The sequence below is a fragment of the Macaca nemestrina genome, chromosome 16, assembly GCF_043159975.1.
Source record: "Macaca nemestrina isolate mMacNem1 chromosome 16, mMacNem.hap1, whole genome shotgun sequence".
Taxonomy (NCBI): domain Eukaryota; kingdom Metazoa; phylum Chordata; class Mammalia; order Primates; family Cercopithecidae; genus Macaca; species Macaca nemestrina.
In genome coordinates this window covers 12,052,474-12,078,582 of record NC_092140.1, presented here as the reverse complement: position 1 = coordinate 12,078,582, position 26,109 = coordinate 12,052,474, and the positions used below count along the sequence as shown (strand labels likewise).

At 37.7% G+C, this 26,109-nt stretch overlaps 2 protein-coding genes across 7 annotated transcripts in view; one reads left to right on the top strand and one right to left on the bottom strand.

Annotated features, from left to right (window-relative positions):
• The window catches only part of LOC105469845 (integrin subunit beta like 1), a 269,680-nt gene extending 250,969 nt beyond the window's left edge, over positions 1-18,711 (top strand). For both annotated transcript variants that reach the window (XM_011721388.2, XM_024789134.2), the window contains 3 exons: positions 10,097-10,243; positions 17,492-17,605; positions 18,606-18,711. In XM_011721388.2, coding sequence (XP_011719690.2) covers positions 10,097-10,243; positions 17,492-17,605; positions 18,606-18,697 — 353 coding nt within the window. In that variant the 3' untranslated portion in view covers positions 18,698-18,711. The remainder of the gene's footprint in view (positions 1-10,096; positions 10,244-17,491; positions 17,606-18,605) is intronic.
• LOC105469844 (fibroblast growth factor 14) overlaps positions 13,865-26,109 on the bottom strand; it is a 681,850-nt gene continuing 669,605 nt past the window's right edge. For all 5 annotated transcript variants that reach the window (XM_071081605.1, XM_071081606.1, XM_071081607.1 and 2 more), the window contains exon 5: positions 13,865-26,100. In XM_071081605.1, coding sequence (XP_070937706.1) covers positions 25,964-26,100 — 137 coding nt within the window. In that variant the 3' untranslated portion in view covers positions 13,865-25,963. The remainder of the gene's footprint in view (positions 26,101-26,109) is intronic.

Here is a 26,109-nt window from a genome sequence, read left to right as displayed (position 1 = left end):
CTGCTTATTGTAATAACTTGAACAGGTTGTCCTCTCTGCTTTGGTTTACCTATGTATTTATTTGGCCTCTCTACCTTGGTTTACTCCTGTACACAACAAGGATAATAATCCATTTGGCTTTATGATAAGAATGAGACATAAAGAAGGAAATGTGCCTGGTACTATGTGGCAGAACATCAAATATATTCATCATATATTTGACGAATGCCCTGTATCTGTGATGAAAATAAAAGATTGTAATGGCCGTCTGCATTGCAGAACAAAGTAATACATCTGTCTCAGGTATCTGGAAGCACTAGCTGCAGTGTTTTGGAAGGAAGTTGGACTCACACAAATCAGTCGCTCTGTACCTCAGGGAGGAAATCACAGCTGGTTTTTCCAAAGCAATTAGTCCCCCCATCATCTCGCCAGTGGAGAACAAATCTTACTAATATGAGAGTCTGAAACACACAGACACCATCCCTCTGTTATCGCTTCAGAGGATAACAAAATAGAGAGTGACTCATTTTGATAATTTTTTTAGTTCTCCATCAAACACTAAGTCGTAAGATCTGTGGCCTTTCATATGGAGGATATAAAATCTGTACATCTAACATGTGGCCAGAGAGTGAAATATGGTACGTGACTCCAAAACCAGGGACTGTCTTAGCATTTTAGCAAACAAGCAAATAAGTAAAATGAAAAACATGTATAAACTTAACTGATTAGCAGATGCATGAGAACTAAGAGCCAATAGTATGTATCCCCTTTCCTACCAATAACCCTAAAGATGATTAAACCAATTCTGATAGGTTGGATAAATTAGCAATTGTACCTGAAGGTGAATGTAACTAATTTCATAATTTTTACAGTTCAGTTTTGATTACACCAAAATTACAACCTGAAAAAGAGTCATGAAAATGACTAGCAGAAAGAAAATCAGCATGAAGTGAGATCATTCTTCATTTAATTAACTTGTGAGTCATGTTCAATCATCATAGACTGTCTGTGGATGTTCTCAAAACATCTTTATTAAAAGAAAATGTTACGTGACCTATGCATGCATGGATTTATTATCAGATAAGTCACTATTTATAAAAAGCATGATTTGTCCAGTGATAGTTCCTAAGGTTTATTTATTTTATTGGTATATTATTTTAAGATGACACAAGTAAAATATATTCACATACTGGTGCATGTGTGTTTAATTGTTTAGCCTAATATAAATTAAATCAGAGACTTCCCTCCTGTGTGCCATATACCCAGGGTGAGAATAAGAACTAGGCTGCTTATTGCTTTTCTTCTTTCCTCTATGCTCCTGGAATAGCTACCCATGAGTCCAATTTAAAAAACAAGAAGGGATAATGAAGAGCCACCTCTTAATTACACAATCAGTTCACATTTCTTCAGGGAGTTCTCTAGTTCGTCGCTGCAATTTGAAGGAGATCATGCCACCTGAGAGTATGAATTCAGTAACTCCCAGGCACTGATGGATTTCTTGTATGAGGAAGAGATCAGACCACATACTCAGACTAAGCCTTTCTTAAATGGACAATACAGTCAGAGTGTGATTGTCTCCAAATTACATCTTAAAATTGCACACCTGTTTCGTGAATTTGCAAGTGGATCAGTTAGTCCTGCGTTTGGCTGAAGGGGATGGACACAAATCCTGAGTCTCCAGGTTGTTATTCCAGGGATGGATGGTAAGGTGACTGCCTGAGCACCACAGTGTCCCTGAACCCTATCTCTTTCTCCTGCTCTGCCCTTCCAGTATAACGTTTGTCTTTGTTATGGTTTGGCTGTGTCCCAACCCAAATTTCATCTTGAATTGTAGTTCCCATAATCCCCAGGTGTTGTAGGAGGGATCCAGTGGGAGATACTTGAATCATGGGGTTGGTTTTCTCCATGTTTTTCTCGTGATAGTAAGTTCTCATGAGATCTGATGCTTTTATAAGGGACTTCTCCCTTCACTCGACTCTCATACTTTTTCTTCCTGCTATCATGTGAAGAAGGACATATTTGCTTCCCCTTCCACCATAACTTTAAGTTTCCTGAGGCCTCCCCAACCATGCAGAACTGTGAGTCAATTAAACCTCTTTCCTTGCAAATTACTGAGTCTTGGGCAGTTCTTTACAGCAGCATGAACATGGATTAATACAATTATCATGTTCATAAGCAACCTCCAGTTGTGTCCTTCTTCCAGGGAAGAAGAAATAGGAAGAAATAGGACAAAGGGCAAAGGACATGTGCTGGCTGAGTTTGTCCCATTTCCTTTGGAAGGCAATAGTTTCCTAGAAATCTCACCCGGGAGATTTTCTCTTATTTCTCATTTATTAGAGCTATGTCATATGGGTGCTTTCAGGTCAAAGAGAGCATGGTTAGTCACTTCCCAGATAGGCATAGTGTCCCCTCCCTGAAAAAAATGAGGAATTGTTTGTTATTAAGAAGGAGGGAGGATATTGGATAGGCAATATGTAGTATCTGATTGAATCCATGTCTATTCATAAGTCAGTTTCCTATTGGGACTCATTATCACAGTGTTTTAAGGAAATGTGCCTCAGAGCCAATGGATTGCATGGAAAAAAGTCATTATCTAGATGAGTGCTGTCCAATAGCACTTTCAAAGATGGAGGAGGTGTTCTATATCTACAGTGTTCTGCATAGTAGCCACTGACCACATGCGACTATCAAGCACTTGAAAGGTGATTAGTGAGACTGAGAAACTGAGTTTTAAGTTTTACTTTAATAAATTTAAATAGGCACATGTGGCTAGTGACTACTGTATTATGCTGGACAACACAGGCCCAACTGTACCATTAAACACAGGTGTTATTATCAATGAATGGTCTATGTAGATGATTCTCTAACAGTTCTGCCCTGAGTGTTCCTCTTACAGGTCTAAGTGGCAACACAGTCGTGTCGATGAGACAAAAGATGAATAAAACTACTTCTATGGTCTTATTTTTTAAACTCAAATTTCCAGGAACATTCCACTTAGTAGACCTCCAGTATGGGACATGCTCCTTTGTCATTTCATGAGACAACACAATCTTCGTTTTCTCCTTCTTTACTGAATGTTCTTGTCTGGCTTTTCTCGTTACCTAACTCTAAATATTGGGGTTTCCCAAGACTAATTTCTCCCCAGATAGCTGCTTCATTTCTAGGGCTTTAAGTGTCATCTACATTTGTAAGCTCCAACATGTGCATGCCTAGAGCTAACCTGTTCTCTGAGCACCAGCTTGTGCCCAGCTGCTCACTTGACCTCACTATCTCTTTGTCTTAAGAGTATCTCAAATACAAGAGGTTCAAAACAGAGCCATTTTTCTGCCCTCAATCTCTTTCTCCTGAAGTGCCCATACCCAATAAACAGCATCATTATTCACAGTTTCCTCTAGCTAGAAAACTTGTCTTTTCTTTCCCTCACTTGCCACATCCAATCCAACATTGTGTCCCACATGTACAGGCACCATCACCAAAATAGATTTCCATCTACTTCTCTGTGTTTCCACTGCCACCACTGTCCTTTAAGCTTCTATCACTTTTCACTTGGAAAACAGCAAGAACCCTCTAACTTCCCCATACTCATTCCTCCCAACATACCTTATCTCTCCCACCTAGTTGCCAAATGAGTTTGCAAAGTGTAAACTGTATTATCACATCACTCCCTTCCTTAATACCCTTCTGTCGTTTCTCAATCCTCTTAAAATAAATTTAGATTTTTTACCAAGAATAAACCATTTGATATGTTCTCATTTCTGAGAAGGGAAATTTCTCCACCTTCATTATTCAATGTTTTTAACTTACTATTCTTCAAACACGTTGGCCTTCTTTTACTGCCTGTAACATGCCAGGCTATTTCTTGTCCCAAGAACTTTTCATTTGTTTTTCTAGGCTCTGTTCCTAGAACATTGGCTGTCTGGCTCCTTCTCATCCCTTGGCTGTCACTGAACCCTTCCCTGACTACCCTAGTTAACAGTGTTCTCGCTGTTGAATATACTAGCATTTTCTTTTTGTCTTCTGTTACTCAAATGTTGCTTATCATTATTTTCTTCCCTAGTAGACCATAGTTACCATGAAGACAGGGTCAATGCCTATTTTATTTACTGTTTATTCTAAGCTCTTAATACAATTCCTGATACATAGAAAATATTTCTTGAAGAGATAACTAAATTATTAGAGTTTATAGAAAAGAGGGTGTTGAAAGTTGTTGTTTTCTTAAGTAATATAAATGACAACTCAAAACATTTAAATATTAATGTATTTTGATGATTGCCTGAGCTAGATACCAACTTAACTTCGTGGAAGGATATAATAAATTAGCTAATAATAAAAAATCATCGCCAGGCACAGTGGCTCAGGCCTGTAATCCCAGCACTTTGGGAGGCCGAGACAGGCAGATCACGAGGTCAGGAGATTGAGACCATCCTGGCAAACATGCTGAAACCCCATCTCTACTAAAAATACAAAAATTAGCTAGGCATGGTGGCATGCACCTGTAATCCCAGCTACTTGGCGGGCTGAGGCAGGAGAATCACTTGAACCCAGGAGTCGGAGGTTGCAGTGAGCCAAGATTGCCACTGCACTCCAGCCTGGTGACAGAGTGAGACTCCATCTCAAAAAAAAAACATAAAAAAATAAAAAATCATCTATTTTCTTGCATAACATTTTATATTATTTGCAGTGAGGTGCCATAAAATTATTCTCAATAATATCTTAAATCAAAGGCAGAATATCAACTTTTAAAAGGGAAAAAATTGTCACATACTACAACATGGAAGGATCTTTAAGATATTATGATAAATAAAATAAGCCAACCATGAAAAGAAAAACACTGTGTGATTTCACTTATATGGGTTCCTAGAGTAGTCAGATACATAGACAGAAGCTGGAATGGTGGTTTCTAGGAGCTGAGAAGAGAAGGGATTGGGACTTACTGTTTAATGGGTGCTTAGTTTCAATTTGGGAAGATGAAAATATTCTAGAGATGAATGGTGGTGATGGTTGTACAACAATGAGAATATACTTAGTGCTACTGAACTCTACACTTAAAATGGTTAAGATCGTAAATTTTATGTTATATCTCTTTTACCATAATAAAAAATATTGTAGAAAAAAGTAGCTATAGGTCTACTTTAATTATCTGTTTCTTTTTATGTGGGTTTTAATAGATTGTGTCTTTCATGGAATTGGTCCAAATGATCCAGGTTATCAGATTTTTGGACAAATCATTGTTTATAATATTCTATTGTTATCCTTTTAATGTCCATGAGGTAAGATATAATGATCTCTCTTTTATTTTTCATTTTAAACAATTGTGTCTTCTCTCTTTTTACTTGTTTAGCCTGGCCTAATATTTATCAATTTTATTGATCTTTTCAAATAACCAACTTTTGTTTTATTGATTTGCTCTGTTGATTTTCTACTTCCAGTTGTATTGATTTGTCATGGAATTGATTGTATTTCTTTTCTTATAACCAATATAGTTTTATATTGCTCTTCTTTAGTGTTTTAAAGTGAAAGAATACATCATTTATTTTATATTTTTTGTTGCTTCTGATTGCATTCATACTGTAAATTTCTCTCCAAATAATACTCTTGCTGTATCCTATAAATTTTCATAAGATGTATTTTCGTTTTCCATATAGCACTAATTAAATTTGGAAAAAAAGAAGACAGAAAACAAAAAAAAAGACAGAATATTTTTCTGTGCAATACAGATTAAATGATTTCAGTTACGTCAAATTGTTGACAATTCTTACCAACCTAGGGTCAGTAAGAAACATGAGCATTTGAGAAGTTCATAGTCCAATTGAGCTGGTACTAGAAGCTCTCTTTCTCTTTATTTTTGGTTTCTCATACAACAGATTCTCTGTCTCCAAAGATGGACAACTTTTTACTTAACTCTTTCAGGAGATCTGGACTTTAAGTGGACTTTGGTTTTCATGGAGAAGTCAAGATGTACTCAATTTAACAATGACTCATTGAGCGGATAGCTGTTAAGGGGCTGTCGACTCATTTTCTAACTTGGCTGTACTCTACAGTTTGGTTTGTGGGTAAAAATGAGAAAGATGTTTTGAAAAAGACAATCTCGATCTCCTCCAAGTTTTTGAAGACCCGCTGTGTCTCAGGCATTGCATTAGGCACTCTGGTGTCTATAAGACTATGGTGATGACAGAAGTAATACTCAGAAAATTCATAGTAGAGTAGTGGATTCCTTTGATGCATAACTATATACCATGAGATGGAAGTCAAAAAAGTTCCTGATGCATAACTATATACCATGAGATGGAATTCAAAAAAGTTCCAAAGGTGGTAAAAAATAAGATATTATAGAAATTTAGAGGAGAGACAATGAGTCCCACTTAGGGATATTAGGAAAATCTTCACAGAAGGGTAGTCACTTTTTGTTAAGCTTTGAAAATTACTCAGAACCTGAATGTGTATAGTAAGGGAAAGGTACTTCTACCTCTGCAAAAATGAGGTCAGAAAAGCATGACAAATGTGCAGGAAACAACGAATGGCCAGTTTGGTTAAAGAGAGAACAGAAGGAATATGATTGGAAATATAGCTTGGGACTCTGTGTTTCAAGAAGCTAAAACATAACAAAGGCTAGAGTACGTAAACTGTATGCCGTGAGCTTCAGGGAGTTATACAGGACTAGATATCAAGGCTGCGATGAGCATCAAGTTGTGCTGTAGGAATCTACAAGCCAGAGTATTGGAGAGATATGACAGGAAAGTTTCTCCGATGTTGTGATGGTGATGTGAGTGGGAATGTTGGAGGTGGTTTCCACAAGACTTGACAACACGCTGGATGAGGGCAGTAAGGGAAATTCAAATAAGACTCAAGACATCTTGAACTGGTTGATTGAAAGGATAGATGTTACATTAAAATAAATGAGAAAGACCAAAAAAAGCAGCTTTTGGAAAGAAAATCATATATGGATGTAGGAGATTGGTCGGTCAGGGTGGTGGGAGAAATTGTAGAAGATGAAAACCTTCTTGGAAGGCTGGAAGGTTTTACAAAAGTTTTGGAAAAGGATTTGGCTGAAGGCAGCCAGATTCTCTTATCCAGTGAAACTAATCTAAATTAACTTAGGCCTTAGAACCTGGCCTTTAATCCTCTGCGTGCAGGACTACTCTCTCCAGGGAGAGGAGTGACCATGTAAATTGCCCACAAATGTATTGACTCAAAGCCTTTGTCATTAAATCTATACTGAATAAATGCCCGCAGTGCCAGCTTGTCAGGGCCATGGCTGCTGACTCTTTACAGCACCCTCCTTGGTGTCTGGTGTCTGGTGTCTGTGAGCAGCCTGGTCCCCTAGCCCACTCTTTCACTGGATACCTGTGTCTGGGAGCATTTGTTCATCTGTCGTTCCGCCAGGGTCTGCGGGTCGGACCCTGCCTATGTAGCTCTGGAGGTATTAAGTGGGGATGCCAATAGAACACAAAGTGTGGAATCATGAGAGGGGAATGTGGGAGAAAATCAGGGGCTGGAGATACAGCACTGTGGTCTTGGTGGTTATCTGAAAGCCCAAAATTTATGGATTTTTCAAAAGAGAAATTATGGAGAGATTAAAAAAGATGATTAAAGATAAGCAATGGGTGAAAACCTGCACTTATTGGTTCAGTAAAAACAAAACAAAACAAAGGTAGAAGAATAAACAGAGACAAAGGAGGAGTGTTGAATGAGGCAAAGAGAATTTTGTGGCATGCCAATAGAGAAGAGACTTGCAAGGAGAAAGTGCCTGTGAATATCAAATATACACCTTCAAATGATGTGGTGGTTGAAAGAGACAAGAATTAAGAAAAGCCTGCTGTGTCTCACTTTCTAAAGTGAAATATAGAGGCAAAGCAACACTTTGGGAAGAGTGTAGACATTGGAATCAGAGGAACTAGAGTCAGTTCCGATACTGTGTGGTTGAACTATGTGATTGAGAAGCAAATTACAGGGCTTAATCTCTCTGAAGCTCAGTTGCCTGACTGTAAAATGGGTAATACCAAACTTCAAGGTTGTATTGAGAATAAGTTTAAAACATCGCCACGTGTTATCTCCATTTATATCTTTATTTCATCTTCTGCAAAGCCAAGTCACACTGCATGGTGGGTTTTCACTTCGTAGACTTCCCTTAGCTCCTCAGGCTGAGCCAGTTATCGGTCACATGTTTACATGCGTGCTACTTTTAAACTTGAATGGTTTCGGTTTTGGGGTTTTTTGTTTGTTTCTTTGTTTGTTTTTACTTAGCACTTAAATCAAGCTAGGTGAAAAAGACCAAAGTTACCTCATTTATTTTATTTTTTCCTTTTTTGCTAACCTGTGTGACAAGAACAGTCATCAGCCTTAGAAAGTGCCAGAGCACTTGCTGACTGAGTGCACATTAAAGGTATGGCAGCGACATTTTTCTTGCAAATTTAATAGTCCCCCATTGGTATCTGATGTTTTTCCCAGAATTTTCTTTAAAAGAATGTCAGAAGTTCCTAGTACCCTGTCTTTCTTTCAGGATCCCGGTTTTCTCCAGGGGAGCAACATCTGCTGGATTAAAAAACCTCTCTCCCAGACCTTCTCTGGCTGTCGGGAGGCACTTGTTGCATGACCTGTGAGGCAGGGATGTGGTATAACCCAAGGAAAAAATCTCTCTTATTTAATAAAAAAAAAAAAAAACACCAAAAAGCAAACAAAAAAAAATAGTTTTCCAAGAAACCCTCTCCAGGAGGCTTCTGCTTACCTCTCTGAGATCAGAAACCTTCTTTTCACCACAGCCATTCACCACCTCCTACCAATCTGCATTCTCCCAAGTGTCCTTCACTCTGTTTACTCTACTTCATTTTTTTACCATATTTCTCATGCCAGGACCTGGGCTTCTCCACCAATCTGCACAGGTACATGCTCCCAATTCTCACAGCCATCTATTTCATTCTCCACTCAATTGTTAGAGGGATTTCTGTAGAAATTAAAATCCTATCACTCCTAAAAAAAAAGAAAAAATAATTATAATAATTAATTCCAAAGCATTAAGCATTGGTTACTCATCCTTCCTGTGCAGAGCTGAATGGAGGGGGAGCAGATGGAGCAAGGTTCCCTCCTGAGGGTCCTGCCAGAGCGAATGGTCAGGAGAGAATGGTGTCAACAGCTTCAGAGAGGCTTATCAGTGTGAATGATGAGTGTATCTTACCTGGAAGAAGAGCAGGGACCACTTTGTCCATGGTGCTTGGTTTTGTATCCCCTATTGCCTAGCACAATGCTCTGTTCATAACAGATACTCAGTAACTCTTTGCTAGGCAAATAGTTGACTCAGAGAGACCCTGTTGTAAGGCAATGCACTTATCAGGAAAAGGAATAAAGGGTTGAGTGGAAACTGAAATGGAAGAAATTGAAATGGAGTATCATGCAATCTAATGGTATGTTGGTGGCAAGCAAGTAAACAGGTGTACATCCTGTTATATAGATGTCACAAATAGAATGTTGCATGTATACCAAAAGATAAACATCTTAAAAACCAGGAACCAATGTCAGGAACCAAACCAGAAAAAATGTGCCAAACATGAATCCAAGCTGATGTCAACTTTTATGCAATAATAGAGAGACACTATAACTTCCACTTATATCTGTTGTTATTAGTAAGCAGAGAGGTATACAGATAAAGTAATATAGTGCCAAATGCCATTTGTATGAAAGTTAACCTTTTGTTTTGTTAGTAAGCAATAGGAGAACAATCAATAAATACTGCCAGCAGTGGTAATGTGACTAGCCTTGCAAATTGGTCTGAGTGCCATGGTGTGTGCAATGAAGAATAGCACTAAGACTCCATACTGATAAAAATGCAAATGAAGAAGTATTTTCTATCAAGAAAGGGTGGTATAATTCCATTTTAAATTATTGCAAGATTTCTTTCCCTCAAGTCCATCTCCTATGCTACATTCAATTTATTGTGTTAAGCTAGAACTCTGTTGTAAGTTCTTTTAAACAATTACATGCCAAATTGACTATGCATAAAGAAAAATGTGTTGGATGGGAAATGAGATCCTATGGTTTACACATTTCTTTCTTAAAACTCTCTGCTTCAGCTGGTAATTTCCTCGTCCTCTCCTCTCACTCCCTCCCTGTGGTTGCTTCACAGGCCACGGCACATGTTCCTGTGGTCGCTGCATTTGTGAGAGAGGATGGTTTGGAAAGCTCTGCCAACATCCACGGAAGTGTAACATGACGGAAGAACAAAGCAAGAATCTGTGTGAATCAGCAGATGGCATATTGTGCTCGGGGAAGGGTGAGTATCTCTGCTGGAGCCTGGACTCGATTCCTGTTCTGACACATGATTTGTAGAACAGCATGTAGCAACTGTCTTTCCCAGACTGAACTTTGCATGAAAGCAAACCACTATGTCCTCTGCTGTACCCAACTTGAAGCTTGAAGATTAACCAAATGAAGTTTTGGATCTAAGAAAATGAAATGCATGTGAGAAGATTCATGCAAAAATATCCTTGTATGCAAAGTTATTGCTGAATGAAATAGAATTAATACTTTTATGAAGAAATTAGGACAACAAAATATACCGGGTACTAAATGGACCCAGAAAAGGGGGGAAAAGGCAAAAGAATGATTTTTGGGCTCATGTCTGAAACAACACTGCTCAGAACTGCAGAAAAGTAACCACTAGCATCTGAGCTGCCCAAAGGTATGACTTTGGGAACTTCTGGGGCTCAATTATTTAGCTGTATGTGGATCAGGGGAGGATTTAAGGTGTGAGAAGACCAAAAGGATACTAAATATTTAGTTTAATTTGGTTTAATTTTTTAAAAAGGAAAGAAAAGCTATGGGGGAGGGTAGTATCCCACAAGTCTGAGGAATTTTCTTTGACCTAAAAATCACCATTTGTTCCAAGTGAACATGTGCAGCCTGATATAAGAAAATAGGTGATTGTTCAGCTGGGCACCGTGGCTCATGCCTGTAATTCTAGCACTTTGGGAGGCCAAGGCAGGTGGATCACTTGAGGTCAGGAGTTCTAGACCAGCCTGGCCAACATGGTGAAAAATACAAAAATCTACTCACTAAAAAAATACAAAAAATTAGCCAGGCATTGTGGCTCACACCTATAATTACAGTTACTTGAGAGGCTGAGGCAGGGGAAGAGCTTAAACCCAGGAGGGGGAGGTTGCAGTAAGCCAAGATCACACCACTGCACTCCAGCCTGGGTGACAGAGAAAGACTCCATCTCCAAAAAAAAAAAAAAAAATATATATATATATATATACACACACACACACACACACACACACACACACACACACACACACATGTAATAATTAAAACAAAAGCCTGCCAAACGGTTATAACCTACAAGTTGGTTGAAGAGAAGCCACCAACCCAATAAAACATTTGCCACAGAAACATATTCAAGGAAAAAGCAAGCCTTCCCCATCTCCCATCCTACACACACACACACACGCACGCACACACACACACACACATATACACACACATACACACACACAGAAAAATTGGAAGAGGTTTACCCTGAGTAAAGAATAGTAATAGATTAAATTTTGAACACCTTGATTTTGATGTTTCTGTATACTATTCTTGAAGGGAGTTTAAAATCCTGCCATTGTAGTGCATATGGCATCATCTCGAAAGCCATTGTGTTCTTTGCTAGTGACTGGGAAGACAGGGAACCTGAAAGATTCTCACCACATGTCTGGGGAGCAGCGCTTCAAAGAAACTGAAGTTATGGGGCTTCCTAGCTCTTCTCTTCAGCTCAGTATCCTCTTTACACAACAGACACACTTTTTTTTCAGACAGGGCACAGCTCTGGCTGAAGATTCATTTACTGCTGGTCAGGATGACCATGTAAATAACTTTCTGAAGAAGACAGCAAAGCAGAAGTGTACTAAAGGCACTGAATCCTGTTGCCAAAGAACCACACCAGTGAGGCTGCCACACACATAAGGGAAGGAGGTCTCTGAAGCAAGATGTGCCCTCTGTCCCCTAAACAGTAGCTTTTGTTTTGCCTCGTACGCAAGACCAATGCTATCAGGTTGAAAGAGCCTTTTTGGCAGAACTTCAGACATCAAAGAGGATGGATGCTGTGACTATCTGTGGTGCCAAGAAGGGGGATGAAAATGAATGCAAACATGTTCACTTCAACAGATGACAGTGTCCTTGGTTTCCAGGAATTCTGTGTTCAACACTTGTGTTTATAATGCTCAGGCAAGGAGGCCATGCCTTCAACCTAATGCCATTACAGCAGGCAGGTGGAAAATGAGTTTAAAGCAATCGCTTTGTGCCTTGTTTGTTCTCATTAATTCAATCTAATTTCAAGCCCCAAACAAATCTTCCACCAGTTCTGTTCTCAGGGGGCCTCAGCCCCTAGAAACACCTACCTTGAATTCAAGCTGTGTTGGGAGAACCAAAAAGAAAGAAAGGTTAAAAGGAAGAAAACAAGGGAAAGAATTGGGGAGAAGGAGATTAATGAAGAAAAGCAGAAAAGGAGGCAGTGATGGAATTAAACTGCAAGAGAGAAGTAGAAGGGAATAAAAGAGATGTTATCAGATTACAAGGGAATGATCTGTGTATAAAAAGATACCAAGAATGAATAGTTTTTGAATCAGATTTATTTTTCCTCTGAGCATTGCTTCAGACATAGAGCACTTAAGTTTAGATACTTTTTGACTTGGTTTTCTGTAATAGCATTGTCATTGGGATAAGAATAGAAGCTTTTCGCAGAAGCTCCCTAGTGAATGAGGATACCCATATGTATTAAAACACTAGTGTGCTTATTTATATTTGTTTATTTTAAAAGTCAACTAGTGTTTGTGTTTATGTGTTTACTACACTCACTATTGAATCATGAACACTGTCCATAAGCGGGTCGTCCTTAAGACGCGTCCAACTGCGAGTACAGGAAGACTACACAAAGTCATACCCTCCAGGGTAACAAATAGCAGTCTTCCATTTCCTAAACTGAAGGTCATGCAACAAGAGTTGTTTCTTTTCAAGAAATAAACATTCTTATGAAAGTCATTACAGCCCTAGGAAAGATTCTCATCTTTCAGCATCGTAAATGTAGAAAATACAAAGAAAAAAATAGGATGACTAAATATTGACTTAAAGGCATTTCCTCAAAACAAAACAAAGCAAAGCCAAAGAGTCTCTCTAGCTAATACCTTTGCAAATTGTTTGCTTTGGGTGGTGGCAATATATTCAGAGATCAATGAAGGGTTGAAAGCATATTTGTCTAAACTATTTGTTTATCCTTCAATGGATAGAGAGTTTGGGAGTCTTTAAACTCAAAAGGAAATATGAAAGCTGCCCCAAGGCTGCACATTTTGACATTCATGTTAGTGGATGGGCCTTCGGACTTTTGGCAGCAGCTGATCGTGATCTCCCTTCCTTTCTCCTATTATGGAGACATCATTGTTGGATTATCGATGAAGAAAGGGGATAAAACCAGGATCACGGAAATGTGATGTATGGTAGGCACAGAGGATAATGGGGATGCCACAGTTACTCCTGGTTCCAGTGGGGAGCACCACCCCACAACCCACCCTGCGAACCACAGGAAAAGTAACGCATGAAATAGACTAAGGGGTTTTAACGTGGTGATGGAAAAGAAAAACTTGTTTCTGATTTTTTGACGGGGGCCATGTATTTCTTGATCAATCTCATGGACTTGTCCAAATATTCTATAACTTTTCTCAAATTTGTCAATGGAAGAAGTCCCTCACCCTGATGGTCACAAAAGATATTCAGAGTCCTTCTTTATTTGATTATGGGACAGATCTGAGCAGTGGGCACAGGATCACCATGGCGCATCACTTGGTGGCCTGTACCCACCAAAAGGCTGAAACGTGCACTTCCCATGAGCGTCAATAAAGCCATCACCTCAGGAGACGATGAAGAAATAGCGTTTTATTTCTTTACAAATTTATAGCCAAGACAATAAATCACTCCATAGAAAAAGTTAAAACAAGATACATTGTTGTGACCTTCATAACAGATGGAGTAGTTAGTACAATAGTGAAAACTGCCTGCTGGGATGTCAGGTTGCAGCATTTTGTCAGGCTTGAATGAAAAAGAAAGTCCAACATTAGTAATGGAATGGGCAACGGACAAAGGTGCCTTGCCCTCAGACTCAAATAGTTTTTGTGAATAACCAAGAGAGATGAGGTTAGTGCCGTGCCGGGTCTCCCCTAAGCTTAGCTACCTTTGCAAAGTACATGATATAATCCATTGTGGGTTGTTTTGTTCACTTGGGGATTTATTTATTTGGATCCCAGACTACACAATTTTATCTTTGCCTTGATTACTTCAAGCTAGATCCAGGTAATCACATCCAATCTTCTTACAGATGCTGTTGTGCGACAATGGCTGTAAACACGTCATTAATTGTCTCCTTAAACTCTCAGTGATACTTCTTGGGTCCCACATCACCCAAAGAAGTCCAGCATATACACTCACTCACCCACCCGTGACCTGCCCACATCCCCAGAAAGAGAAAGAGTGAAAGATGCTTCACAAAATCAGCCTCAGCCTGGTGTTCAAGTTGCCTCGCTCAATATGTCTGTGCAGTCAGACCTGCAGGAAGAAACAGCTTATTTTTAAACTACTGTATATGAAAGTTTTTGCAGGGAGATACATCACAGATAGGCAGATCACTAAAAAGAAGAGTGGACTGAATCAGAGTGAAGTCTTCAGTTAACTGTTTGTTTATTGCCTGTGAGGTCCAGGGCAGTTTCCTTTATTCTCTCTTCCATTCTCATCTTTGAAGGTAAAATTTCATTTATTTCCCCTTTCTATGTCCTAAGATGCCCTGAAGACACATGAGAAAATGTGACTGATTCCCCAGGGAAGGAAGCCAGCAAAAATGCACAGAAGGGAGATGGGAACATTCTTAAGGGTCCTTATATTGAGAAAGAAAATGAATGGATTAGTGGTGCTATGGTGATGAACTCTCCGCCCTAAAACTCCTGCCAAGATCAGCCAGCCGTTCTCTGGCTGGGCTGGGTCTCAGGGGTGTGAGTGGGTCTTGGCCAGCTGAGTTGAACCATTTCTCCCCTCTTGATAGTCATGCAGTCTACGTCTGTCTGATGGAACCCTCTCCCTATGTGTTTCCCGTTTAAGAGAGGCACAATTTGACCCCTACTATGGAAGAAAACAGAGCGTGCTACAAGGAAGGTGCTATAATAGGTCCTAATAAGTATTCACACTGTGTTATTACTATATGCTATCTAGTTCTAGTTTCACAAGCAGTAGAAGAATTTCCTACCTCTAAGATGCATTGAGCATTGACAAACAGGAAAGAATAACACAGCTGGGAAAATGCTGACCTAGAAAAGCTACTGTTTCATGACACATACAAAATCAATCCTCATTTTTTATTCTAAGTATTTCAGCGACTAGTAGACTTTCAGAACTGGAATTTACTCATCAAATGCTCTATCCATATATGCCATATTAACTTTAGCTGAGCTTACCAGTTTTCTGAAAACGCTTTACTAGGGCATGAAGCTAAGCATTCCAGAAGCAAGAGCAGTGATTAGAATAGTTCCAGGGCCAGAGGATAAGTTTGAAGATGAAATATAAGATCTTTTCATGAATTGTGACATATATAAAATGATATCCTTGGTGTATATATGAATATTATGGGCATATAAAATCAGACACTACTTTAGAAACAAAACAGTCAAATATTTCAAATAATCTTCCTCCACTCATGTAAATAAAACACTAAGTATTGTGCCTTCTGAGGAAACGACTCTGATATAGTCAATGAAGTACTCCATGTGGTCGTTGTTGGCAGATGTATCACTATCCATTTGTTAAGCAGTAGAGTGCTGCACATTTTTATGCCTAGAAATGTGAAATAAAGTCTTTAAAATTAGGATAAAGAAATCTCTAAAATCAGAAAATTCCTCACCTTGATGAGATCACAAGGGAACCAGCATCCCTTGCAGACTGACCTGGGAGGAGCACCTTCCTGGGTCCTGAGAAACCACCGGGATGTCAGTCAGTTATTAAAACTGAGAAAATGTGTATATTTTGCTCAAGAGCATGCAAGTCAACCTGGACCCTCAGGAAAACAAGTCAAGACTAAATAGAATTATGCCATAGCTACTCAAGAAGTTAAAAATAAATGAAAACACAATTGTCACAATATAAATAATTCTGACTGCACTCTTACCTTGAGAAGTGTGTCAAGAAATGGCAAACATTTAATTTGGATTTTGGGGAGTTTTGCAGCTAAAATGCATATACCAGTTTCCCTGATATGAAATATCACGTAGTTGAGACACATGAACCTGAATCCTTTCATGATATCTGTGATGACCGCAACTCCTTTTCCATAATCACTTTAATCACCTAGGCTGTTAACTCATTTTTAATCACTGTGTTTTAAAAGAAGCACTAATGATTGATTCTTGTCCCTTTTAAATGTGTTTTGAACTTACCAATTCTACAGTTTTGTTAAATATGTCAAAATACTTTTTTCAACTGCACAATCTTTCAACATGACTTTTGACTTAAAAAATTACTGATAGCCACCTTTTAGTAAAGGAAAGTCATGTTTGGAAAGAACAACCAACCCAAGGAAATAGAAGGAAAAGGAAGTCCTTTTTATTTGTTTCTTTTTCATTGTAAAGTCTTTCCTGTTGTCGTCAAGGCAGTTTTTCCATGTAAGGGTTTTTAGCCTGTCATGGAAAGCTGTTTAAACTGAGAGAACTTACTTCTGTGTTGGATGCCCTTCATCTTATTTATTTTCTTTTATTTTAAATATATCTTTAATAAAATTTTTTGCTCAGTAAATAAAGATATTTTAAATAACCAAAGAGGAAGTGTTTTAATTAGGTAGGAGGAGAAATGGGTGGAGGGAAAAAGAGTTGAATCCAGAGTCTCATAAAAGATGAACTTTGGGAGTAATTTGAGCTATCCTAGATTATGACCGTCCTGAGGATACGGTCTCACGAGGCAAATGTACTGAGTGATTGTGTGCACTTTTAGCACTTTAATTAGCCACCCAATATGCAGGTGTGCTCCTGCTCCGAGAAAATCATGTAAACAAAAATCCAAAATCATAAGCACAATACTTTAGTAGTTGTTTTCATTAGAAATGCAACCTAATTTAATACAATTCCCTATTCAATTCCTTTAAAGAAGAGGCACTTTAAAAATATGATTCAATTCAGGGGGAAAAATCTATTTTTGAATACTTTTTTGGAAGACCATCTATAAGAATCAACCCCATCCTGCTCTCATTGACATTTCAACCAGACTGGGCCATGGGACATTTGCTCAAGGCTAATTGCAACTGTCTAGATCCATAATGAAGGCTTTCCTGGGTGACCTTTATGAATTACAGTAAGTAAAGCTCCCCTCTGAGAAACCAGCCATTCAATAAACTTTTACCTTTGGATGATGGGTTATTAGAAGCCTGTTGTCAGTGTGTCAACGAGATTGTATCTGAGATGGAAACCTTTAGTTATACAGTGATGGCAAGTAATAGCCTTTGTAATTTCAGGTTCTTGTCATTGTGGGAAGTGCATTTGTTCTGCTGAAGAATGGTATATTTCTGGGGAATTCTGTGACTGTGATGACAGAGACTGCGACAAACATGATGGTCTCATTTGTACAGGTGCAGTATTAACCTTTTCTAATTGCTCTATGCCACAGTTTGTTACAGAGCTAAGGGACACTCATCATGCAATGCTTTAGGTGGCCGGACCAACAGGGTCAACTGTGAATATGGCATATCTACCAAAGGCAAAGTGGGCATTTGGGAAAAAGCCCTCACATTATTCCTGGGCGTAGAAGAATACAAGACAATGAAGCTAAATTTTGTGATTATTTGGAATACTTCCACAAAGTAACCTCCCCACCTCAAACTCACATGTATCTAGTTATATATTGAACACAGAAAAGAATTTTCTTGGCACATTTTACTTTGAACATGGTATAGGGAATGGAATATTCTTTTAAACAGAATCTGAGTACCACTAGTTGATGTGTTGGTTGCTTTTAGGGAACTGGATGTTTGTATGGGGGAGAGGTATAAAGAGGGCTCAGCCGTGTCATAGCCACTGCTATCCTAATTTATTGAGTCCCTCATAATTAATTATAAATTCATTTGTTTTGCCAAGTTACAGAGGAAACAGAGACATGTATACTTGTCCTCCTCAGCTCTAGCTGAAGGTAAAAGATGACTCTGAGCGTCATTAAGTTAGACCCTTGCTTTCTGCCCATCCTTCCTACATAAGACTCTCTTTGCTGATTACTTGGCCTGCCTCATGTTATGTCAAAGAGCTTTATGTTTTTCAGTATTTATTCATGAGTCAGACATAACTTGCTCTATAAGGGAAACAAAATATGTCACCTAAAAGCCTAGCTGGAGTGATACACGATGGTTACTATCTGGTTGGTAAAGAGTGGCACCAAATAAATGCCACTAATTGTTTGAAAGATTAGATGTCTCACAGCTGCTTAATAAAATGTAGTAATAACATCATTGCACAGTAAGAGAATCTACCAAGGATGAATGAAATGATTTCATTGTGGACACTTGTGATTTATAATAGCATGTTTAAATTTGGCACGTTTTGATCATGATCATGATACCCATGTGTATTTTATTGCAGGGAATGGAATCTGTAGCTGTGGAAACTGTGAATGCTGGGATGGATGGAATGGAAATGCATGTGAAATCTGGCTTGGCTCAGAATATCCTTAACAATTATACGAGAGAGGTCTGGATTCTTGTTTTTTCTAGGCCATTAGAACATTTAAATGCAAAGAAAATCCTGTATAATCACCACTAGGACAGGTTAAAAAGACCATTGTATATTTTTCTATTCTGAATTACGAAGGAAATCTGAGTACCTATTAGAAACGAGTTATGCAAATTCAGATGCAAATAACACTAGAAAAAAATGTTTCTTCCATAATTAACATAAGTGGTTCCTAACGAGAGCAATTTTTCCACCCAAAAGACATTTGGCAACATCTACAGACAACTTTGATTGTCACACTGGGTGGGGTGGGGAAGTATGTCGTAGGCATTTGGTGGGTAGAGGCCAGGGATGCTGCTCAGCATCCTGCAGTGCACAGGACAGCCCCCAAACAAGGAGTTAGCCAGCCCCATGTGTCAGTGGCGCCCAAATTGAGAAACATTGAATTATATGGCTATTAGAAATCCACATTCTTACACAATAAAGACCATATTAGAATCTAAGGAAAACATGCATATTCACATTAATCAGTCGATCAGATTTTTCCAGAATTCCATATCAGTCAACATTTTAATATGGGGACAATGAAGACAAACACACAGGAAGTAGAATATCAGATTGGGGCTGGATCAAGGGCAAAAACTGGTCATTAAGTCATTTGACATTAAATCATTTAGCCACTAAGTCATTTGTCTACTCTCACTTTAAACTCATCAAAGAAGATTCTCTTAAAGAAAAAAATTATGAAAAATGTACAATTTAACATTTTAAATAAATAGTGACAGAAGTTGTTTATACTCTGTGTCAGTATATATTTACCTGTTGATAATTTATTTAAAAATGAATTGTTATTTAGGGAGATCTATTTTAGATTTCTAGAAATAACACATTTTAAAAACTGGGCAGGGGTTATATGTACAAGAAATCTGACTTTTTATTTTAATTTATTCCATGGTAATGTGGCCTTTTAAAAAGACAATATTGAGTTACATATATAATGGGCCTGAAGTATGCATCCATTTCCCTTAAAATACTTTCTTTTTTCTAAGGATAACTTACTGGAAACCTGAGGTCATGCAAAGAATTCAAGAAGAGAAATACTGTGATAAAATGGCACCAATCTCAGAAGCTCACAAAGGACCAAAAAAAAAAAATCTAGAAATGGCTTAAATAGAAATTACAAATATTCACTCAGTGATAGGAACAAAATGTTTATTTTCTTTATGGTGAAACTTTGCTTTGTATGAAATTCACATTGAATTATGAAAGTGTACAATAATTGGGACTTCCCTTACATATTTACAAGTAAATCTACTTATACACATTAGTTTAGGCAACCTGTAATTATTTAGAGCTAAAAAAAACACTTTTTTTCTAAAGGTGAATTATTTTGTAAAATCCTAGAATAATGTAGCAAAATCATTTCCGTATTACTTTAAAATGAAAATTTTTACTTGGAAATTTTATTTTAATGATGTAAATATTCTAGAGTCATGGCTTAAACTTTATAAGTCAAATTTCCAAAAATAAGGAAAATATGCATCCACTGAGTTACTTAAAAATTTAATATTGAAAATTATTTTAAGAGAACATTTAACTGATGCTGAGTTTTATAGTCCTAACAATGTTCTCATAATGTAATAGATTTATAAAATTGTTATCTCTATCCTGAGATTAAGGAGTGCAACCATATTGTAGTTCTCTTATTATGTAAATTGATATATCTTTTTTGTAAAATGAGGGAAATATAAGTAATCAATAAATAATGTAGGTTATATTCTTTCCTCTTCACTACCTAAACATTTTAAGCTGCAAACAACCTATTATTATTGTTTTGTAGCAATTTTGATGACGTATTTGCTGATGCACAGACATTGGAATTCATTATATTATCTAGCTATCGTAATACAAATGACCTTTGGATTTCCCTACCACAGCGGTTATCCTCCCATCAAGGACCAGAAAGTTAAACTTTATGGACCACATACATCCCTGTCTTATATTCTTCTTTGTTGGTTTCTGTTTAATACTTTAAAGCTGTAAAAAAATAAAAATTCCTTCTGAGCTCCCAGGCCGTACAAAAACAAATTAAGGGTGGATTTGGCTAGCAGCTGGGCAGTACTTTGTCAGCCTCAGCGCCACTGGAACTGTCCTTGATTCTCTACGGCTCATCAGAAAACCTCAGGTGTGTCTTATTTTTCTTATAATCCTCTGTATGTTATTATCCTTTTTATTAACAACAACAACTACAACAAAAGTGCTGCTCTTTTTCATAGTCTCATGTAAGAGTGTCAAAAATGTCCTCAGCATTTGTTTTTTCAGAAAAAGAATTTAGATATTGGAGAAATTATCATACCATAAAGTTCAAAATGTGACTCATCTAAAATTTAGGACAAAGATGAAAATAGGCCAGGCATGGTGGCTCATGCCTGTAATCCCAGCACTTTGGGAGGCCAAGGTAGGTGTGTCATGAGGTCAGGAGTTCAAGACCAGCCTGGCCAAGATGGTGAAACTCCATCTCTACTAAAAGTTCAAAGATGAAAATATAGTCAGCTCTGTTCTAGTGTTCATTTAGTTGGAAACCATAGTACTGGAACTGTATTATAGCATAAGTTTCATGGTACCTAAACTCTAAGGAATGCTTTTTCTTTGAAAATAGAGATATTTTATTTTTACTTATTTCTATCCCCTATGTTTCTTTGTGTGTATGTGTGTGTTTGTGTGTGTATGTGTGGTTTTGATGCCAGCAATGCAAACACCAATATATCTGTTAAGAAGTGATTGAATTTAGATTGGAAAAAATAAAATAGTTACATGTAAAGACATAGACTCTTTCCTTTTTAAATATGATTTTGTACTTTTTCAACTCTACGATAGAAACTCCCTCCTAAAAACAAGCAGGGCAAGAACAAACTTGTAATGGGTGAGAGAAAAGAAGCAAATCTCATTGGCTTTTTCCTGTTTTTAGGAAGCTGCTGTGGGATTAATGTCAATTGGAAGAGATGCAACAAGTTTAGAGAAGGTGTTGGCACTAACCCTGCTTGTTTGGCAAATCATCACTGAGGTATTCTACCCAATTACTTTTTCAAAAAAGTCAACTCAAGTGCTAAGTCATGAGAGGAGAGCTATTATACCCATTGTCTTTCTGGGCTCCTTGAGTTTATCTGGATTCCAACAGCACTTTGGAAGTACTGCCCTCCAGTACTTCAAATGCAAATACAATCTCTGCCAGTAGATATTGGAATTAGACTTAGTGAAAACCAAGAAAAAAAAAAAAACTAAAATATAACTCAGGCTTAGTTTGCAGACTCAACTGTCAACACTTTGAAACCCTACTCCGTATTCAAGAGAGTGAAAGGCCCTATGTGCCACATTGTAGGCTAAGAAACCTAAGCTATGACTACTATTTCCCTCAAAGTAAGACAATGTACATCCTGGATTTTGATATGCCTGCATTTTGGAAAAAAAATTATTGAGGATTTAGCCCAATCGCTTTCCCTCGATATAGCCTTGTTCTGAACTAAAATGGAAAAAAAAATTTCAATAATTTTTTCATCTTCGTCTTAACTGAATGTTAGTCAATGTGGTCTCTTCTTGATTATGTATCAAATGTTAATGATCTATATGATATTAGGGGGATAATTTTAAATGAAGTGATACATGTCTAACTTAAAGAATAAGAAGTTTTTGGTTTTTGCTTTTAAAGACAACCAAATCTGATATTGTTTATCCTGATAAAAATAACTTTTAGTGCTTAAAGCATTAAGCAAGTGGCTAGGTATGATAAAGAATCTCCGCTTGCTCCCCAAGAGGCAAACTATTAGAAGAACTGGAGCAGGAGTCCTTTGGACCCATTGTGTATCTCTTTAAGCCACTCCTACCCAAAAACATTCAGGACAAGCAAACATTTAGAGCAGGAATCTCCAAATTCTTCAGGATTTGTAATGAAATAATGCTCAGTTCCATTTTGCTCTTTACATAGGGTGGAGAATTTGCATGTCTTCTCTAATTTTTCCAAGTAAAGTGGTAGCAAAATGTTTTAAAAAGCAATCTTATATTAGAAAACAAAAATGTTGTCACTTGAAATATCAAAACAATTGACATTTCTGAGCATTGTTGAGGGACTGGCAAAGCAATCAGCGACTATAACAAATCAGTAGAAATAACCCTCCCACACCAGATATGCATGCAGAAGGAATGGAGTATTATAGAGACTTGATACAATGGACATATGCACATGGAGGTACAAAACACACGGTCTTTAAATACAAATGAATTCCATCAGATTTACTATACGGAACATCAGTAGTGACAGATTGCACTTACTTAATAACAGCAAACTTAATTTCTGAGGGGAAAAAATGGTGAAGTCTTATCCCAAACAAATAGCAAGAGAGGTATCATCAAAGAGCTAAAATTTTCTTTGGCATGGTAAAGGGGGAAATTGAGTTTACCAACTTATTTACATGACATTTCTCTATATTGGTGGGTAATGCAATGCCATTTTGTTACATAAAGTTGTTTGATGTTTTTGAATATGCCTTCATATAAATATTTTATTCAATATGTTGTATTTGTGAATACAACAAATGATATTAAACACAGAAACTGTACAATGCAGACAAACTCTTTGTATGCAAATTAGCAATACATACCAACAGTTCTTGATACACAGGTACCTACTACATGCAGCTCATCAGTGCTGTCCTCTTCCCATGCAACAGGTGAGACCAGACACAAAGTAAATGACTTAACTCAATTACAAATAACAAGGACCCCTCTGCAATATGTCTAAACATATATTAGAAGAAAGTATTTGACATCCTTCATAGGGATAAATGCCCTTATAGACACCCCATATATAAAACACAACAGAGATACACATTTACATAAATCTCAGTCATTTACAAAAATAAATCTTATCTTAATTTAAACCAATAAACAGACTTGCAGGGGACAAAGAAACCAGCAAGTAGGGCTGATTATCAGTCACAAAAACAGCTGGGGCTGTTTGTTGTGTGTGTGTGTGCGCGCGCGTGTGTGTATGTGTGTGTGATGTGTTGCTATAAGTAGTGTCTATAAGCCCATTTGATTTGATTACAAGTTTATTACTCATAGTTGGCCACATATTATGGGATATATGTTTTCTGAAAATAATTGGTTAATGGAAGTTATTTTAACTGATCCTGTTAAAAAACAATAGGCTTCAAAATGACATAACACCAAATCAAAAATGACCAAAGGAATCATTTTGTTATATTTGTAATTTAGCATCATTGACAATAAATCTACTCAAACATTCTGCTAACTTTTTATTTATTCAAGTAGAATCCAATATGAAAATGAAATAAGCATAAACAGTTAAATTTATACTAAACCTTTAATCAGCTAAGCAGGCCAGAATTTTTTAATGCTGGGCAAGGGCTGTCATGAAGATTTATGAAAGCAGTGACAAAATAATTTCCCAATAAATACAGTGCAGATGGGGAAAATGATGACTGGGTCATCCTCCCACATAGAAAGAATAACAAGAGGCCAGTACATTGATCCCACATATAATTTTCAATAAATGAGGTTCAGTTTGGTCTCAATGAACTCTTCTGAGAAGAAAACATTGAATTTTATTAGGTGTACACAGAGTTAACAAATATATTCCCAAACAGTTTAGTATGAACCCCTTTAGATCCAGTATTGAACATTTTGCATGGAATCTTCACTGTGTAGTCAACTGTTCCTGGCCTTTCTTGGTAGTTGTCTTCCCTAAGCTCAGAGTTCAAACAAACAGTATTAAATTAAAAAGGAAATTAAGAATGCAAAATAAAACAAAAAGGAATAAATAAATGGAATGGACCAAAATCCTGATGGACGGATGTGTTGGTTTGCCTTTATTTTCATCTAGGATAATTCAACAGACTGTATTCTGAGATCATGGCAAGGCACCTCTAACCCAGCCACTGGGCAACAGGAGTCCCAAATGCTGAGTTAGAGGCATGTACTGGTGAAATACACAGTACCGGACTCAGCATGCTGAGCTAAAAAAAATATTTTTCCTAATATGTCCAGTTTAAAAACTTGTCATTAAACACCAAAAATATTAAAGTCTAATTTATAACTAACGTTTGCATTGCTGCTGCAGGAAAGAACACAACAGCCGTCTTGCCCATGCTCTGCTGAGTATGAGGGGAACGCAGCCAGAAACGGGGATGGCGTTAAGTTTGGTTCATTAAAAACAGGACGGAGTATATCTGAAATGGATTTAGGTAGCGCAATTCTTGTAGGTTGTAATTATTGGTTTTCCTTTTTTTTTGTTTTTTTTCCAAATAATGAGAATTAATAGATGAAAAATGAACCTTAATCAGGCCTACAAGGCCTACAGAAATCTTTGGACCCACTTTCTCAAAAACCAGTGGGTCTTGCTCGCTGGGCAAGGCAAATGTTACCATTACCAGTAAGCTTGTGATATGTATAAAACACACACACACAAAGAAACTAGAGGGGGATGTCAAACACATATCATAGAGAGCTTCCCTGGATTGTGTTTGAGCCATTTTCCCACCCAGGCAATGCCGACCTTGGGAGCACAGTATCTGCTACTGAACAGAGCGTATATGTGTGTTTAATCCATAGTGTGAGCCAGAGACAACAATCTTAATCTTTATAGATGCAATTTGTAATAATAGGTTTAGAAGGCTTCCTGATTCCCTGATTGCTCTCCGACCTAAGCCAACGGCAACATTTAAGATTTAGAGGAACAAAATCCCTGCAAAAGGTCACAGACAGTGGAGCGAGCAGCCCTGTAAAAATGGGAAGAAGAGAAATCCATAATAGCACAGGTTTACAGCGTCTAACTAGAAATTACTCAATATTATTTGTGTGCTACAAAATTGAACTTAAACACATAGATTTCGCTGAAACAGGACTCAAAAAGGATTATGGGTAGCTGTCAGCAGGCAAGGTATCGAGTGTACTTGTGAAGTATGTCATTCACATGAAGTGTCACAGTCACAGAAAAGATATTAAAAAGGCATTCCATATCTGGTAGGGCATTCCATGGTCTGAGTTTAGCTGGTTATCCAGGTGTCTTCTTGTTGTGGGGGGCGCAACAGGTTGAGATTTATCCACTTGCAACAGAGAAGTTCGGAGACAGCAAAGAGTAAGCATTAGCTTACTTCCTGCTGCTCTTCAGCCACGGAGCAGGAATGTCTGGTGAGGATAAATCACTCAACTGTGCTCAGGACGAATAAGTCACAACACCTGTGAGGATCTGGCTATGTTGTCTTACTCTTGTTGACTGGTTTGCCTCCATTCATTATTGCAGACGCACTTGTGCTTTTACTTGGCGTCACCCCAGGCTTCGGGACCGTTTCCCCAACATCATGCAAAGATGGTTCTCGGTACATGGCAACTAGTGATG